Source organism: Hypomesus transpacificus, chromosome 10, assembly GCF_021917145.1.
Source record: "Hypomesus transpacificus isolate Combined female chromosome 10, fHypTra1, whole genome shotgun sequence".
In the NCBI taxonomy this organism is placed as follows: Eukaryota; Metazoa; Chordata; class Actinopteri; order Osmeriformes; family Osmeridae; genus Hypomesus; species Hypomesus transpacificus.
The window spans coordinates 1,444,433-1,461,426 of NC_061069.1; the positions used below are offsets into that span (position 1 = coordinate 1,444,433).

A 16,994-nucleotide genomic window follows, 5' to 3' on the forward strand; every position below is an offset into this window, starting at 1 on the left:
GTCTACACAAATAAAAACTCAAAAAAAAGATTTTTTTTTATAAAAATGACAAAATACCTAATGTTGAATGTTTCTTTATTCCACTTTCAAACGGTAACTAATAATTCATAGGTAGTATACAATAGCTACAGTAACCCTTCATGGAAGGTAACATGAACAATTACAAGTACATTGGATTACATTAAAACACAATAACATGCATTCAAACATTTAATACAAATTACAAGAGACAAAACTGTTTATAAGTGCAAGTCAATAAGCACTTTTTTTTTTTACATTTCTAAATATGTTGCTCGTGTATGTATTAATTTTAATAATGAGCTCATGCAAGCCAGATTTCACAACAGTCAAAAACGTTTTGATATTGACACAAATACAAATCAACAATTAAAAGAATATGAATAATAAGACTTGAATTATTTTAATATAAAGTAAAATTATTTTTTCCATACACACAGAGACCGAAGAATGAAAAAATATAGGACATGACATAGGACAAACAAATGTACAAATTCTAACACATAATATTTATTGACTGCAAGGATTAGCTAAATTGAAAAATAAATGTTCAAATAAATAACAATATAAAGTGCACCTACAGCTTATGAAAACAGAAATACATATTTGACATACATAACATGGGCTGTACGGCCTCAGAGACCTACAAATATATTTATTTAGTTCCTTGCTTGAACGCGGTATCCTTCATTATAAATTAAGGTGGATGTCAAATGCTCAAAAACAACCAACAAACTAAATCAGTAAAGTAGAGAGGAAAACTCCTTGATGTACATACTCTTACAGCATTGCACAGTGACATGTGGAGAACAGAACTAAACCTCTGAACACAAACCACACATTATCATCCTGTCAAAGCGCACCACATTCCTTGTCATGCTTTGCGTCTAACAAGAATAGAACGCAAAAGGTAGAGAAATGTGCACTTCTTGCCTACGATTATCGGCTCCACTTCCTTGTGGAGCATGTTTTATTTGTACATCAGTTTGGATAAAAAAGCAACTGCTTCATATCTAAAAGGTAAATGTAAACTGGATGTCTAATCAATCTAAGGGAAGAAACACTGAAGTCATTACAAAACTATCAGAAGATCTGCTGTAGGGCTTAGAGCAAAAACAAACCTCCAATTTACTCATAATAAGAATAATCACACCACAAATCTACTGCAATTAATAGCAATGTATTTTTCTTCAATCTTTTGATACAATTTAATTTATACATTGACATAATACTTGATTGCCATGCAGTTACTTGATCAAAGATAATGTGACAACGCATTATCATGTTCACAGATGCGCAGGTGATCCTACAGGAGGACAGCAGGGTTGGTCCATTTGGCCACAGCTAGGGCAATCAAGTCGTCACGCTGATCGAGACAGAACATGGATGAAAGAGATCAGTTTCAACCAGGACAATGTCGAAAACGCAGAGGTTCTCGTGCCTCGTTGCGCAAACACGGTGTGTTGCTGCCCCCTGGTGGACATGGTGGGGTACTGTTTGTAATGTTGAACAGCTAAAACATTTTTTATGTACTAAACAGAGCTGGCATAGTGTTCACGTATGAACGACGCTCACCTCAACTACCTGTAGGAGGCACACATGAGGACCGGCGGGAACGGCACATTGTCTTCTGCAAAAAGACAGCGACAAAGGCAATGACCACAAAGCTAGTAAGTCACATGCTACGGGTGATCCAAAATGGAGACTCACTCCATCCATAAATATCACTGCACCACCGCAACGTGAGACTGTACCTTTTCATGGAGCCGGTGATGGAGTGCCGAGTCAGAGAGCCAAGGATGCCTCAAGGCCTCTGAGGCTCCTATCCTCCAGCTGCAGATAAACACAAACAAACACAGGCAGTGGTTCATGCATCATCCTGATGTACAGTCTCTGGGAGGGAGGACAGTGGGACAAACAGACCGGCAATCCAGTCAAGCAGAAGAAAAACACCTCTTGTTGATGACGAGGAGCTTGGAGATGAAGTCCTTGGCCTCGTCGGAGATGTGTAGAAACTCCTCTTCGTCAAAGTTCCACTGACAGGCCAGAATGTTGTTCAGCGTCTCGTTGTCATCGTCACCCAGGAAGGGACAAAGGCCGCTGAGGCTAGAGGAGAGAGGACGTCTTTAGTGTGTGTGTGCGTTCAAACTGGATCGGTGTGTGTGTTGGTATGTGTGTGCGCACGCACTGTCTACACTTACAGCATGTATGCAATGACTCCCAGACTCCACATGTCTGTGTTGAAGGAAACAAAGTCGTAGTTTATCACCTCTGGAGCCAGGAACTCTGGAGTGCCGAAGTTCACTCGTAACTTCTCCCTGGGCTTGTATCTGTGAGAGGAGAATTACCGTCATTCTGAGATTCACTGGGTGTAGAAATGGGTGTATAAATCACACATTTCAACATGTTCGATAAGTCTTACATACTTGGAGCAACACACACTTCAAGCAATACAAGTGCAAAGTATTACTGATTGCAAGTGGGGACCTACATTCTGGCAAGGCCAAAGTCGATGATCTTGATTTTATTTGTGACCCTGCTCACACATAGTATGTTCTCAGGCTGCAATGAACACAAAAGAGGGATTGAAGGATTCCGGTTGACAAAAGGAGACTATAGATACTGCTCTCCGTGCACACAGTGTATATTCCTGAAGTGGGGTCGTGGTTACCTTCAGGTCGAGGTGGAGGATGTACATCTTGTGCATGTGCTGGAGGCCCTCGCAGATCTGCCGGATGAACACCACCGTGTCCAGCTCCTTTAGGGTGTAGTTCTCGTCAATGATCCTGTCGAAGAGTTCGCCTCCATCCACACTGCAGGTCAGACAAATACAACGTTGGGAAATCAGTGAGTGCAACGTATCCAAATCCCCTTCAAATCCTCCCATTTGGGGATTCTCTTCAATACAAGTTGGACTGTCTGGCATCGGTTGTATACGTAAAGCATAAACCCTTTGTTTTGGGAGTTTGAAAACGTACAATTCGAGCACGAGGATGATGTCATTCCTGGATTCGTAGGCAGCGTAGAGCTGGATTAGGTTGGCGTGATCCAGGTGATTCATGACTTGGATCTCATTCTTCACCACGTCCTGCCAAGCATACACACACACACAGGTGTTATCTCACCCAGATTCAGAGAGAAGAGTCCATTTACCTCTTTGGAGTGCACCGAGTTTGGAGAATGGTGTCCAATGGAGGAGCTACTGTTTGTAGTATTTCATCAGTCGTGATCACAGGCTGGTTTCGTACCTTTTCTTTCTGACTTCTGGCCTTGATGATCTTCGCCGCCAGGGTGAGTCCAGAGGAGTTTTCGATGCATTTGTGCACCTGGCCAAAACGACCTCTTAGAATGGAAAGAGAGGCAAATGAGTCCGAAAGTCTGAACGACGTCTGTCTATCTAATTTTTCGGTTTGTAATGTCACCTTTCCATCTAATTGTACTCCCCTACAGGCGTCAGTCTAAAGAGATGCCAAAACGATCACCTTTAAGCTGCAAATCCTACAATGTTACACTCTGGGCTGATGACCCTGTGAATTAGCACTGATAGTGATATCTGTCACGGTTCGATGTCCTTGAACTCGAAACAAGATCACTTTACATATGAGAAAGTGCCAACATTTTGAAAAAGTGTTGTGTTTTCTTCTTTTCCATTAAATGGGAATGGGGGCGTCTCTTTGAAGAGTTGGATTAACACTTAGAGATTAGCTACCAGCTGGCAGTAGGAGTATGGTTTCACATACCCTGAAAGCCTGGAGTAAAAATAACTGGGCTGACTCTGAAGCTATGAACAAGGTGAAAGAAGGGCAAGGGTTACACAATTCGTCTTTGCCGGATGGTTGAGAACCCTGTTCTCTGTATTTGCCCAGTTTGATAAACTGTGTTGCAGGTTTATTTCGAGTGAACCAAAGATGACGTCGACAATACAATCCATGGATGGAACCCTCACCCCCCTAGGATCTCCTGTCGGTTGATGGTGTAGAAGTTATTGATCTGGTTGGGTTTGGCAGACACGATCCGGTGGTTGAATGGAGCTACTGGAGGGGGAGTTGTGTCTGAAAAGATATTTGGACAAAGGGGCGAAACAAAAAGGAAAATGAGAGAGTGAGACTGAAAGGGGAGAAGATGGAAGCCTTGGTTGTTTAATGAGTGGCATGTGGCTTCAGAAATGCCACCTCATGATTGTCATAATCACGTTAGCACCCAGGCCTGCAAACACACTGTGGTAAGCATGATACACTTCTGATGTGTACATGCCTGTCAAACTGCCAGTGAGTACGCTGGTACACCTACAGCAACGCAGATAACAAGTAGGAGCAAACGACTTCAGCGGATACTAAGTACCGTCTGTGTCTGGACCCTCTATCAGGTGCATTACTCACAAAGAAACCAGGCACTCACCGATAAAGAACCGTTCAACGTTGACATCATCTTCCCCTTCTGTGTCTTCCTCCTGTTCTGTCTCCAACATCTCCTTCAGCTTCACCCGGATTTCAACTCCATCTGCCTTGAAGACCCCCCAGCCCTCAGACTCGGCCCGCTGCTCTTCCTCCTCCTCCTCCTTGTCCTCCTCTCTCTGCTCCTCCTCTTCCTCTCCGCGCTCCACCCGACTCTTCTTGTGGTCCTCCACGCCAAGGTCTTCCTCGGTGCCCCGCCGCTTGCTACTGGTGTTGACCTCCGCCATCTGGTCCAGCTCTGCCTCCAGAGATGAGAAGGCGCTTTGGTTGTCTTCGCGGCTGAGGTAGACGTTTCAGAGGGTGAGAAAAGCGGACATACACATCGACACGGCAAGGCGACGAGACAATGAGATGAGGTGATTAATACAGAGAGTGAATGGATTCAAAGTACCTATCAGGAATGGAGTCTGTCTCGTTTTGAGTATCGGGACTAACGGGGAGCTCCAGTATGACCGGTTCGGAGGGCTCTTCGGAGGAAGCGTTGGCCTTGATCTCCTCCTCCTTCTGTTTCTCCTCTCTCTCCTTCAGAACATCCACCTCACTCAGCTTGCATTCACGGAGATCTTTCTCATCCACGGCAGACAACACCTCTGACACGCCCTCCTTCAGCCCGTCGCCTGGCTCCTCCTTCTCCTCTTCTGCCACAGGAGCCTTGGGGACCTCCAGGATGAAGTCGAGCAGGTTGGGGCTAGGGGAGCCCCGCTCTGGCTTCAGGGGCCCCCCAGCCTCCAGGTCCAGGAGTCCAGGGGAGAGATTGGGGTCGGATCTCTCAGCATTTTCTCGGTTGAGCTTCTGCACCTCTTCCAGCAGCAAAGCCTGTTTCTTCAGGGAGATGGTGTCTGCCAAGGTTCAAACAGCGCAGCAGTAGGTTTATTACATGTCAACCCGCTTTGTGAAGTTATTTGCTGTGTCTTGAGGTTGCTGAAACAACCTAAGTATTGTTGTCTAAGTGTAAGAATGATAGTAAATAAGGATTGGTGGTGTCATATTTGAACCTGACCCTTCTACAGGAACACTATTGTGACGAGCTAGGTGCTTTTTAAGTGGAAGGGAACTTTGATTCCTGTCTCCATTTGTTGTTACTGTGTGTCTATCAAGTGATTTGTGTAGTCAGGTCTGTGTGGTCCAAACTCCCGGTGACTCCTGAGTGTGTAGAATGTTCTGGATGTGAGCACCTGCAGGATCTGGAGGCTTCTTCTTCTTCTGCGCTTTCAGACCTTTCAGGCTGAGACGGGACTTGTCTTTTCCATCCTTAGCCTTGTTGTCTTTCAGCTACGCGACAACAGACAAAGAAAATGAAGATAAAGACAGTGAAGCAACGGGTAATGTATTTTTTGAATTGTGCATACTGTAGTACAGAAATTGTGAAATGCTTTAGATCTTCACAGAGAACAGTGCCTGCACATGCGATGTTGTAAACCTCGATGTTGTGAAACTAGAAGCAAAGCAACAGTTTTTGTTGTTGTTCGTTTTCAAAGGCGCATTCATGAGATGGCTCATGAATGTCGAAATGCCATATGACAACTGGCACTCGGAACGACCGAAAACCTACAAAGTTGCCGACGATTTTGCGGGAGGAGATGCAATGTTTTGGTCCGTGGAGGTTTATCTTGTGAGTGGGCTCCGGAGGAGTGGGTTCACATGCAGGAGTTATTTCTTGAGTCCCTTTAGAGGCTTTAGTAGAGGTAGTTTTCTGTTAAAGAGACAAGATGGCAGCGCATGATAGGTGGGCAGGCATTGATTAGGGGTGAGGGTTAAAGCCCATCGGTCTGGATGGAGACACAGGGAGAATAAACAGTCGAATATAGGACGTGATACGGAACATTTAGTTGTGATGGAAAGGCTAGACGGCCACATGTAAGGGCCTATAAAACAATTGATGAGTTGCTGTGTTCCTGAATGTGTAAAGGCCTGCCTCTGAATATTCATAGTGGATGGATGTCCATAGAGGTGCAAGGCTGTGAATTTATAGCTTATCACTTGTCACAGTCAGCGGTGGAACGCAATGTCGGCCCTTGAGCGGAAAATATTACTCCGACTCAAACCGGAGGGACTCAATGACACACTCCCTGTATGAGCAGGTCCAAATCAAGGAGGTCCTTTGAGCGTGAGAGTGTCTTTCCTACGCACACCCAGCGCTGTGTGGTGGTAAACACTGGCTGTTGGTAAAGCAGGGGAGATGTTTGGAGTGTGGGGTTTCCACAGTGACGGCAGCGAGAGGAAAAGTCGGAGGATGGGAGCTGGGGGGGGGGGGGGGGGGGGGCAGTGTAGAGGCTAAAGGAGCTGGTGTCGCTAGACAGACTTCTCACACCTCAGAAGGTGGAGGCGACATGTGACGCGAGCAGTGACGACCGCATGGATTCCTGACATTTGGAGTCACTCAGTAGCCATGACATATGTATGTGGTCGACTGCATGGAAATAATGTGCGACCGCAGTAATGACGTCTCAGGATTGACATAGCAGCTTAACAGATGCTACATATACCTAATACCTATTCTGATTACGCCAATGGCAACTCTTCCTCACTTTTACTGGGAAAACATTCACCCTTATAAAGGGCTATTCCTCTCGATGTCCTTGTCGGTTTCTCCCCTGTCACTAAAACAGCCCCTACTCTGCCATCTACACTCAGTGGAATGTGATGACATTTGGGCTTTGTGGTATATTTAAGTCCAGCCTTCGGTTTTAATGCCAGCATGGCACTCACTGACCATCAGATTCTTCCCTGTCTGAGTCCCCTGTCCACCTGTTCCTGTAAGCACTGGACCAGCGACCACAAGTGGTCATTGAAGTTGTTCGAATGAGTCCCAACGGGTTTGAGCTGAAAAACACACTGTCGTTGGTTGAGGGCCTAGTAAAGTAGATGGGAGAATCGAATAACTGTGGAGCTAGACTCTACTCCATCCCATAGGACGACCATGCACCTAAAACAGAATCGAACCGATTGACCTTTCAACATTCTTCTACGACGTCCAGCTTATTTTCAGACTCTCACCTCTGAATCAGTGCCAACCTCGCTAAAACATAGCACACACGATAAAGCATGGACATTTACTAGAGCAACTGTTGTGGGGCACAGTAACCATAGCAGCACTTGCTAACTCTCACCGACATGCCTGAGATGTTGATGCGCAGGTGAGTGAATTTAACACCAGCAATAGCTCTTCACAAAATAGGTCAACACCCAAAATAGGACAATTACACGAGAGGAATGAGATAACGTGCGGACAAAAAAAAGTGAGTTCGAGATAGCGAGATAGCTCATCACAAGTTTTGGACATTTGACTTCATACATTCAGGCCCTTTTTAGCCACGAACGGACTGAGAGCAGATCCAAATTCAGCCTAACCAAACATGGCCCCTCAGGCTCCACCTGTGGCCCCCACAGTGGATCTCCCATGCTCTCCAGGGGGTCCCTGAGCTTGTCACATGCCTGGGAGGCTACATTACAGCTGGCAGGCATACAGTACAGTACACAAGTGAAATGTGGGGTTTTAAAGCGGTGCATCTCGTGCAAATAAGAGCAGGTATTTCTTTGATAACGATCAACTATGAACTGAAATACTCCAGTAGGCAATTACACTCGTCTTCAGATTCGGATGAAGTTTGATGAAGAACCTACAAAGTGAATGAACTGTTCTCTACTCTTTCTTAGGGTGAAGAAGAACAGTAAGCCTGTGCCAAGCCGCAATCTTTGGAAATAGAACTCTTGACAGAGCTTGACTGCTCTGATCACTTACATGCGGCATGTGGTGCCAGGAACACTAAGTGCCAGATAAGGCTTCCACGCGTAACAGTTGTACACCGAACATGTGGAGCCCCTTCTCTGGCAGCGTTGGACAACCTCCACAGATGTTAACGTGTTAAACGTCAATATGTCATCCACAACCTTTTCAGTAAGCAATGATACAATACAGCTTCTAAGGATTCCGCAGCGCTGACGTTTGTAAACGTTCAACTTTGCCCTCCGGGATTCACTTTGTCAACCTTCTCGGTGTTTAAGCTCTGACTCTACGTTGACAGCCAAAACACGTTTTCCTCTTGATTCTCACCTTGCCCTTGTCTTTGAGCCTTTGAGCCTTGCGCGCCGCCGGCCCTTTGAACATCAGCTCCATCACCCTGGAGCTCTTCACCGTCTCCCCGATGAAGCCAATGACCTGCTGGATGCCCAGCACCAGCTTCTCCATCCCCTCCAGCTTCTGAGCCTGCTGCTGGGAGCGCTGGTTGACGGCGGACATGATGGAGCTCATCTCCTGGCACATTTCCCTCACCTCTCCCCCCGTGGCCTGGCTCTGCGACTGAGCAGAGGTCAGGATCACAGCCCTGGACGGGACGTGGATCTCCTCCTTGTCCACCTTGAGAGTCTCCACGTCCCTCTCGATGCCGTCGATGTCTTGGGACATTCCGTCCAGCCGGTTGAGGACCTTCTCTTGGATGTTGATGAGGCGGTCCATCTTGCTGCTCAGAGATTCGATCCGGTTCTGGATCAGGTCGAAGCCGGTGCCGTTCAGGTCCCCCATGGTGTTTACAATCTTGGAACAGGTGCGACAGGATCACGTTAGGACACCCAGCCGAGCCAGACGGAGGACCAGAGAGGTCCGCGGGACACACGGAAAAACGGTTTCAACAAACGCAGCCAGTTCTATCCTTCAGTGTTCCTCTTCGAGTGGAGAGACGGCCTTATCTGAGAGCTCAAACGCAGGCGACAACGGATTCAAAAGGATTTCACCGTATTTTGTCCTTGAACAAAAATCTATAAATCCAAGATCCAACGAGGTGTGTTCGAACTGACCTTCCAACAGACAGAACTCTTAATCCCTGGTATAGCACCCTTGCACTATGCTAAGAGTCATGAGATTGTCCCTCCTTGTCGCACCCACTGTCTAATGTGGCCGTCCCTCTCTCCACCAGGATGGTATTAAGAATGGGATATGTCCCTCTGCCTAAATGTAAGCGGCACCACCGACGTCAGCAGGGGCCAGGCTATGAGGGGGGCGGGGGGGGGGGGGGGGGGGGGGGAGGGAGGGGGGGCTGGCATTGCTGGGGGCCGTGAGACACATGAGAGTCTTTAAATGTTAAGCCCACCATCGTCTACCGCCTGCCAAGTGTCAAAATGGCCAGTGTACACAACGCCACCTCGAGGCAGGGCGGAATTTCATCTGCAACGATCTGCCCTTTTCAACGTTTCTCATCATTATCGACACGTGAACGGGGATGCTTGTCAGCGCAGCCGGCCATGAATGCCGCTCTCGCACCAAATACCTAACAGGTGTTCCCCAAGAGAGGGGGGGGGGAAGAGATGCCATGGGGTTTATTTATAAGCAGTGATAGACATTTTAAGGTCAACTCTAAATATCAAACAATCAGGTTAAAAGAGGCTCACGAACAGCTGTGTTTTGGAACGGGGACGCTGTGTATATGGATATGTGTCCGTCAACTTATAGCACATATGCAGTGCAGTGTTCAAAGTAGCCTTTTTGGACAAATATCTGAATATTGCAGGATTGACGTGTACTTGTGTATTTAGGAGTATTGTTCAAAGCCACCTGCACTGTTGGGTGTGTACCCGGTGGCATGGGTCAGTAAGAGCAGTTGTAGTCTCTGGCAGAGGAGACCTTTAGTCCCTCTCCTGAAAGTAGAGAGGGTTGACAGGGATGATTAATATAGTGTCTCTCCACTGACAAACCCATCCAGCTCAAGGCTTCGCACATGCTTACTCATACACAGTTAAGACAGTTACGGATCAATTTTAACTTGGGGTTTGAAATTTCAGCCTGAGCCAAGTACCCTATAAACCTATCAAACTATGCTTAATGTGTTGTAGTAGTGGACATATGTTCTTTGCATTCATGGTCAAAACAAACATAAATCCTCCAACCACCAATGAACAAGGAAAGAGAAACGTTTTAATGATAGACATTTTATTCAATGTTTTTGTTGAGCTCCATTTCAACCGCTTTACTTGGGTGACTGGTGTTTAGTACTAACAAGCCTGTGTCAACCAAAATGGAATCCCGCCGTCAATTTTGGAAGTACTGCATTAACTTACGTGTGACATGAATCACCACTTGAATTCAACAAAGAGGCTGCTTCAGTTAAACGTTTGCGTATGTGCTAACTCATGCCGCCCTCCTCGATGGACAGATGATGTGGTGAAGGAGGCACCCAGCTTAGCTCATTGGGAAACATGGCAGCTCACAAAGGAAGGCACAGACTGCTAACTAAGCCACCCAGACCCGACCCAAAATAGCCCAGCGCTCACCATGCTCAGACGGGCCAGGCCAAATGGGCCAATGGGCATGTGGGGCCAGCGACGGGGGGGCAGAGGGGAGGTTTGGCCTGTTGAAGGGGTGGGGGGGGGGGGGGGGTTCAGATCCGGTTTCACCACAAGCAAAGACTTGGAAGGTGGTTCACTCTATTCTCCTGCCCTCCCCGGAGGTAGCCGTGCTTGCGAGGGAGGGAGAGGGGCCAGGCCATTGTGCTGCCTGACCTCCAGTGCCCTTCACATCCCCTGGGAGCTAAGGGTCACCCTTTTTATTTTGCCTCCGTGTTCTCTGCTCAAGGCTCCTGGGGGGAACAGATGACCCTGACAGGGCCGTAGCAGATGGGAACGTAACCGGGCATCACTGAGCGCGGGGGGGGGGGGTGCGGGGGGGGCGGCAACACCTGTCCTTGGGCGCCAACAGATGACAGAAAGGCAATTTCGACTACGCTGGACACTCAGCTCAGCTTGTGTCACTATGAGAGGCGTGGAGGGGTTACCTTACGCGTTGCGATGCTTTCATGGAAGAAACAGAATTCAAAAGAATCCACCGAGATTGATGAGGGGAAAGTCAAGGCTGCAACCCGAAGCATTGCGCACACGCATCGCGCGTAAATCAACTGCCAACTATTGGGACATACTGTACACATACTATACTGATGGGGCGCTACACTTCAGATGTTAAATGGTGCAAAATATGGGGCCTAGAACTCACATCAAACCACATGCAGGCACTCGGGACATACTATGGGATATTACCACAGCTCTACTGCAGATATACAGTATTAGCTGGGCTATCCCACTGTTGTTTGTAGCAGACACACCAGGTACCCAAAGCTCTTACCATAACTATAGAAATGTGAATATTGAATACTCTATTTATCTAAAAACACAATATACCTCTCTATTCCCTTTTAAAAACGCTTCATTCTGGGCACTGGAGGGGTTAATGTGAGGCCATTAAAGTCTACAGTGAGATATAAACGGCTTACGGTGGTGCTCATTACATAAACCAGAGGTTGAGTTTATATCACTGACACTTTACAGTGAAACATGAGCAATGGAAGCTCGGAAGCCACAACGAGAGTCTCGCCCGTGTTTTCCACATGCAGGCCTGTGGTGCCAAGTGGAGCTATGTCCCGACCAGCGGAACGATGGCTGACGCCATCTAACGGTGCAGGGTTGTAATGTTTTCCGTTGATGTGACAGTAAGTCATTGAGCCACTGTTCCCCTCAAAAGTCCATACACACACAGACATTACAAAAGGAACGGAACCAAATCGTGTTTTTATCCCTGCGTGCGTTTGGGACGTTGGTCCCTTTATCTGTGGAACAAACTGTGTCCTCTTGGGTCAGCTGAAATCAGGTATCAAGTACATGGATATTACACACAGCGCTTAGAACGGAAATAGATATTGCAGACACACGCCTCTGTCATTCTCTCGTCTTTTTTTTTTTTACCAACATCATTGTCAGACACAAAAAGGAAACAATTTCCACCTGTTGCTTTGCTGGATTGAATACACAACACCATAAGACAAAATGGCAGACAAACACAGCAACCTAACGCTAGCGTCTGTAAATACCGTTCATTTCATCCACATCTCAATCGAAACGGTATAAACATGCTGTGCTAAGGAGCCAGAGAGGGAGATCTGGAGGACAGTGACCTGAGTGGCATTAGGGGGTTTGTTTGGCAGAGGGACAAACCGCCGAGCAGTGCGCCTCTCATCCAGAACAGACTGTCCTGGGACGCTCCAGGGTCGTGTGCTGTCAGGGGCGACACACACACACACACCTCCTCCCCTCTCGAACACCACCCGGGCTGCTAGCTGAGTCTCTTGGAAACTAGTGGGCAGAAACGTGAGTAGCAGCCAGGAAACATAAGCCTCAACGCCAACACAAGCCACCACCGTCTTAGACGTCTCCACCTCCCCTCCCCCCCTCATCACCCTCCGCCCCTCATCACCCTCCGCCCCCTCCCTCCCTCCCCCCCTCCCCTCTCAGGTTGTGCATGTACTGTCTCACTTGAGCCTTGTACACATAACACACCGGAACACTTAGCCGGATCTTCTGAGTCGGAATCATTCTCAAGATGTTTTCAGGATCAGAGCCTAATGAATACAATGTCCTCTCGATGATGAAACAGGAGGATGGATCACTATCACAACTTTTGTTGCTGTTCACAGCTGAGTGTTACAAAAAAAACACACACACTGTAACAGATATATGATAAGACAAGAAGGGGTGGACTAATATTTGTCAAGGATATTTGAACACAAACAACCTGCTTTCAAGTAGGTTGAAAATAAACACTGTCCATCGCATTTTGTCCTGTATGGTTTTGTTTGAACACTAGAGGGCGCTCTGCATCAGGCGGACAGTCTGACGGCTCACAGGCAGGCAGCATACAGTGCATGAGACACTTTTCGAGTCTTGAGGCTTGATGGGTGTAAATGATACATGTTTAGTGTTCCATAAAACAACTCTTATACAGTATTGAGTCAGTGAAGGAAGGCATCTTTAAGCAGAGGACACCCTCCAGACTGACATGCGCGGATGCATAGCGACGGGATGGCTACAGAGAGAGAGCTTAGTCGCATATATTTATAGTGACCGTCTCTCAAACACCATGACAGGAATGGAAACACGAGAGGATGACGGATCTCCTCTCTTGTCTCAAAGAACATTTGGCGTTAGAGGTTTTCGTCAATGAGAAACTGGACGGTGTAGCAAAAGCAGGACAACAGTTGACAAGAACAACATCTTTTCACCGTGGCCTTGCAGCTTTCCTTTTTAAGTTGACCTTTTCACAAAACAGACAAAACCTTGTGACACATACAATGTGTAAATGGTTTGTGGTCGGCCTACTAGACAGAACTCATTGCTCTCTGAGGACATCTAAAATCCCCTGGAATAACAGAGGTACTTCGGTCGAAACTTTCGAAAACAAGAACACACGCAGAGACACTGCTTGATGTCCGATTGAGAGCTCACCCTCTCATATGACAAAACTGCAGCCATCTTATTACGCCCCTGCCCCTGGTTGCGCACTGTAGGGTGGGTAGGTTACAACCTGTGTCAGTCCGTCTCCTGTACTGCTAGAGCTTTCTGCGTACAGTACTTGCATAGAAAATCAATCAGGACAATATTTCTTATAAGAAAAACTACCATATAAACTCATAATTATTATACGTGTCTTTTTTGAGTTATTATGAAGAGATTGAGACGTAATTATTCGCTGACAAATACCTCAAATGAGTCAGATTACTGCTGTACGCATACACACACTGTGATGTTATGAGTTGAGCTCACTAATTAGATTCAAATTGACATTTAGCTCAGGAATGTTCCAGAAGATAACACACCACAATACGGTGAGTGGTTACTGGGCCTGGACGCACCATCACAAATGGACTCATGGATGACTGCAATACAGATCCAATGGACGAGGCCTGGAATCAAAGAGACTGAAAGTAATGTGAAGACACAGGGACATCTAGAGTGGGACTTCCAATCACATCTCCTCAAAGCCATTTCTGCTGAACGTTGACGGGCAGGGCTGACTGTAATTATGACACTGATTAACAAGCAAACTAGTTCCCTGTGGTTTTCGCGCGAGTCCTAACGGGGGAGGGGGGCTGACAATGTCCTATTGTGTGCACAGGATCACAAGACACCTGATGCTATAATAAAACACCTCAGCCTTTCAGAGCACAACATTCTTGCTCCCTGCACTGAACTCAACAATCTCCAGGACCTGACCCTCCACCAGCCATATGAAGCAGCTGCATGGCTCTCTATCATACCGACTGGAATACAGCACAGGTCAAATATGTGGGCTTTTTAAACTATGTCTGCATTTATCAAGTAAAGATGTAACAACTACAATATCGTAGCTCCAACCCCTCTATCCTTAGGTACTCCAGTAAATAACTTTTACTACTCATGTAAGTGACCTTGCATTTTCTCATGGTAACTACTAGAGGAAGGTAAATAGGGGCTGTGCTGTCTACACCAGATCCAAAATGGATCGTGGATTTCATCAATAACTCATAGCTCAACATTGAGATGTCAGTACAAAAGGAATAATGATAGTTTGCGCTAGATGGAAATCTCAGTCAGGTAGAAGGACTACTGGCAGAAGACTATAAAATGTGCCTGTCTCAGCTAACTCTTCTAGATAACAGCACATCTCTAAGATATCAATCAAATCACTCATTTTTACAACTCAATGATTTTTACAACTCACTCATTTTTTATACAAACTTTAAAAGCAGGGTGTACACTGGGAGAAAGGTAGAGGACATAATAAGGAAAGAGATAGAGAGGTAACTTTGGAATGAGTAGGAATGGGATATTCCTAAATTCCTCATCCAAACTGTCTGGATCAGACATTGGGCCCCACTGTGTGGCTTGCTACAGCAGAACACAACCTACCATGAGATTGATCAACTGAATACACAATATATAAGTAATATAGTTAGGAAAGGAAATGTGCTTTATTTTCAGTTTTTGCATGATAGAGGATGCAATAATTTTTCAAGCTGAGACAAATGATTCCGTTGAAAGTGGAACATGTTCAGACATGAATCTGTAGTTTACGCACACAAATGCTGACATGGACTTATGTGAAAATGTATACCATGCTTTAAGAACTGGTGGTTATGTTTAGTGCTGAGGTGCTGTGCTTTAGGTTTGATGTCTTAGGAGCCTCGGAATAAAGCTGTTGATGTGTTATACTCTATAAAGAGTCAATCCATAGAAGTTACAAAAATGTATGAATTTTCTGTGCTAGAAATATGTTGCATTAAAAAATATACTGACAACTACAATGGGAATGTGCTGAATACAGATTTCGTGAGAACATCTGACTTTACATCTGACTGCTTAGCGAACAGAAAAAACTATTCGCAAACGACCTCATGTCACAGGTCACATGACACAGCCATCTGTACATTTGACCCAAAAATATATATATTCTTAAAGAAAAAGCCCCTGTACCTGCACGTCAGATGGACTGGATGCTCTGTGCCTGCCCCTGTAGCACAGTAAATCCCACAGCCTAAACCAGAGGTAGGACGCCACCAAGCACATGCTGCTGACGAGCCAAATGTCCCTGTCCTTGAAGAAGCTCTTCATGGTTTCTCCCTTCCCTTTACCCTCTTCTTCTTCGGCTCAGGTTTGAATCTTCTCTCCTCAGGGCCTCTCTAACCTCTGAGAGAGAACTCGCTAGTAGTATGAGATGGCAGTGTGCTTATTAGGGGACAGGGTTCCCCGGGCTAGGAACGCCCAAACTTACTACCTTACCTCCAACACTTCAACGCTCATCAGCAACGGCCCCAAAGGACAGGCGAGTTTAACCATGTGACTAAAGAGTGACAGGTGCCAGCCAAGGGTGTCAGGGGGATGTGCTTAAATCTATCTCTCTCTCTTTCGCGCTCTCTCTCTCTCTCTCTCCCCCCCTATCTCTCTCTCCCCCCCTATCTCTTTCTCTCCCCCTATCTCTTTCTCTCTAATGACCAGAAGTCAGAACATGGAATGGAAGACATTGGATTTAAGTGGCACCATTTGTGATGATAGAAGGTCTGACCTGTCTGCAACTGTGGAGACACAGTGGTGTAAATAGCCTGCACACATTCAGATGTCACACACATTCACGTGGTGTCTTACTCCCAACTATATTGATAGGACCAGGGGACAATTATGTTCCAGTAAGGATTCCTAAAACAACATCATCTGGCCAGTGGTGCCAATGGGGGGAGCAGCGTGGCATGACTAAACACCAAAACAATGTGAGCACATGTGACATGTGTGGACAGGACACTGCTGTCTGGCCTGAAACTGGAGTACTATTCCAGCCAAGACTGTATATAGATACAAGGTCTGCATCTCAGGCCCAAGCTAAAACTCATAGACCAAAAAGTATTGGAAACAAATGGTTGTTTATTGATGTATGGTCTATAGTATACTGTAAATTAGGAAAGATGACGTGCAAACCATCTACTTGTTAATGTTGAAAATCTATGTTGAGTTTCAGCAGTGCTTTGTAGAAATGAAAAATAAATAACAATGTACACTTAGGAGAGGACACTAGATGGTGCTAGTTGACCATGTTGACAGCATTTTGAACCTAATGAACACCTATAACTAAATATGTCGAAAATATTTTAAGAGGGGTTAAAAAATGTTAGTTTTTTTATGTTCAGAAATGTTTTTCTGAATATGTTTTTCATCTTAAGTAGACACATTCAATAT

The 16,994-nt window shown here is 46.0% G+C and overlaps 1 protein-coding gene across 3 annotated transcripts; it reads right to left on the reverse strand.

Moving 5' to 3' along the window:
• Positions 1–508: 508 nt before the first annotated feature.
• Positions 509–16,046, reverse strand: mylk4a (myosin light chain kinase family, member 4a). Of its 3 annotated transcripts, XM_047027818.1 has the most exons (15): positions 8,527–9,400; positions 6,025–6,165; positions 5,648–5,744; positions 4,864–5,311; positions 4,417–4,751; positions 3,965–4,070; positions 3,267–3,360; positions 2,997–3,106; positions 2,690–2,831; positions 2,510–2,580; positions 2,220–2,348; positions 1,972–2,124; positions 1,773–1,851; positions 1,594–1,648; positions 509–1,384 (listed from the first exon to the last, which is right to left on the reverse strand). In XM_047027818.1, the coding sequence occupies exons 1-14, from the start codon at positions 8,992–8,994 to the stop codon at positions 1,595–1,597; spliced, it is 2,427 nt and encodes an 808-aa protein (XP_046883774.1). In that variant the 5' UTR covers positions 8,995–9,400; the 3' UTR covers positions 509–1,384; position 1,594. The 3 variants fall into 3 exon arrangements, with proteins under 3 accessions (XP_046883774.1, XP_046883778.1, XP_046883775.1); XM_047027822.1 differs by lacking the exons at positions 6,025–6,165; positions 8,527–9,400 and adding an exon at positions 15,741–16,046; XM_047027819.1 differs by lacking the exon at positions 6,025–6,165.
• Between the last annotated feature and the right edge of the window lie 948 nt (positions 16,047–16,994).

Coding starts and splice junctions, on each gene's coding strand:
- mylk4a (XM_047027818.1), bottom strand. CDS start 8,994: ATGGGGGACCTGAACGGCACCGGCTTCGACCTGATCCAGAACCGGATC. Junction 5,312..5,647: donor GAAGCCTCCAGATCCTGCAG/GTGCTCACATCC, acceptor GAACCTTGGCAG/ACACCATCTCCCTGAAGAAA. Junction 3,361..3,964: donor CGACAGGAGATCCTAGGGGG/GTGAGGGTTCCA, acceptor TTCCATTCTAAG/AGGTCGTTTTGGCCAGGTGC.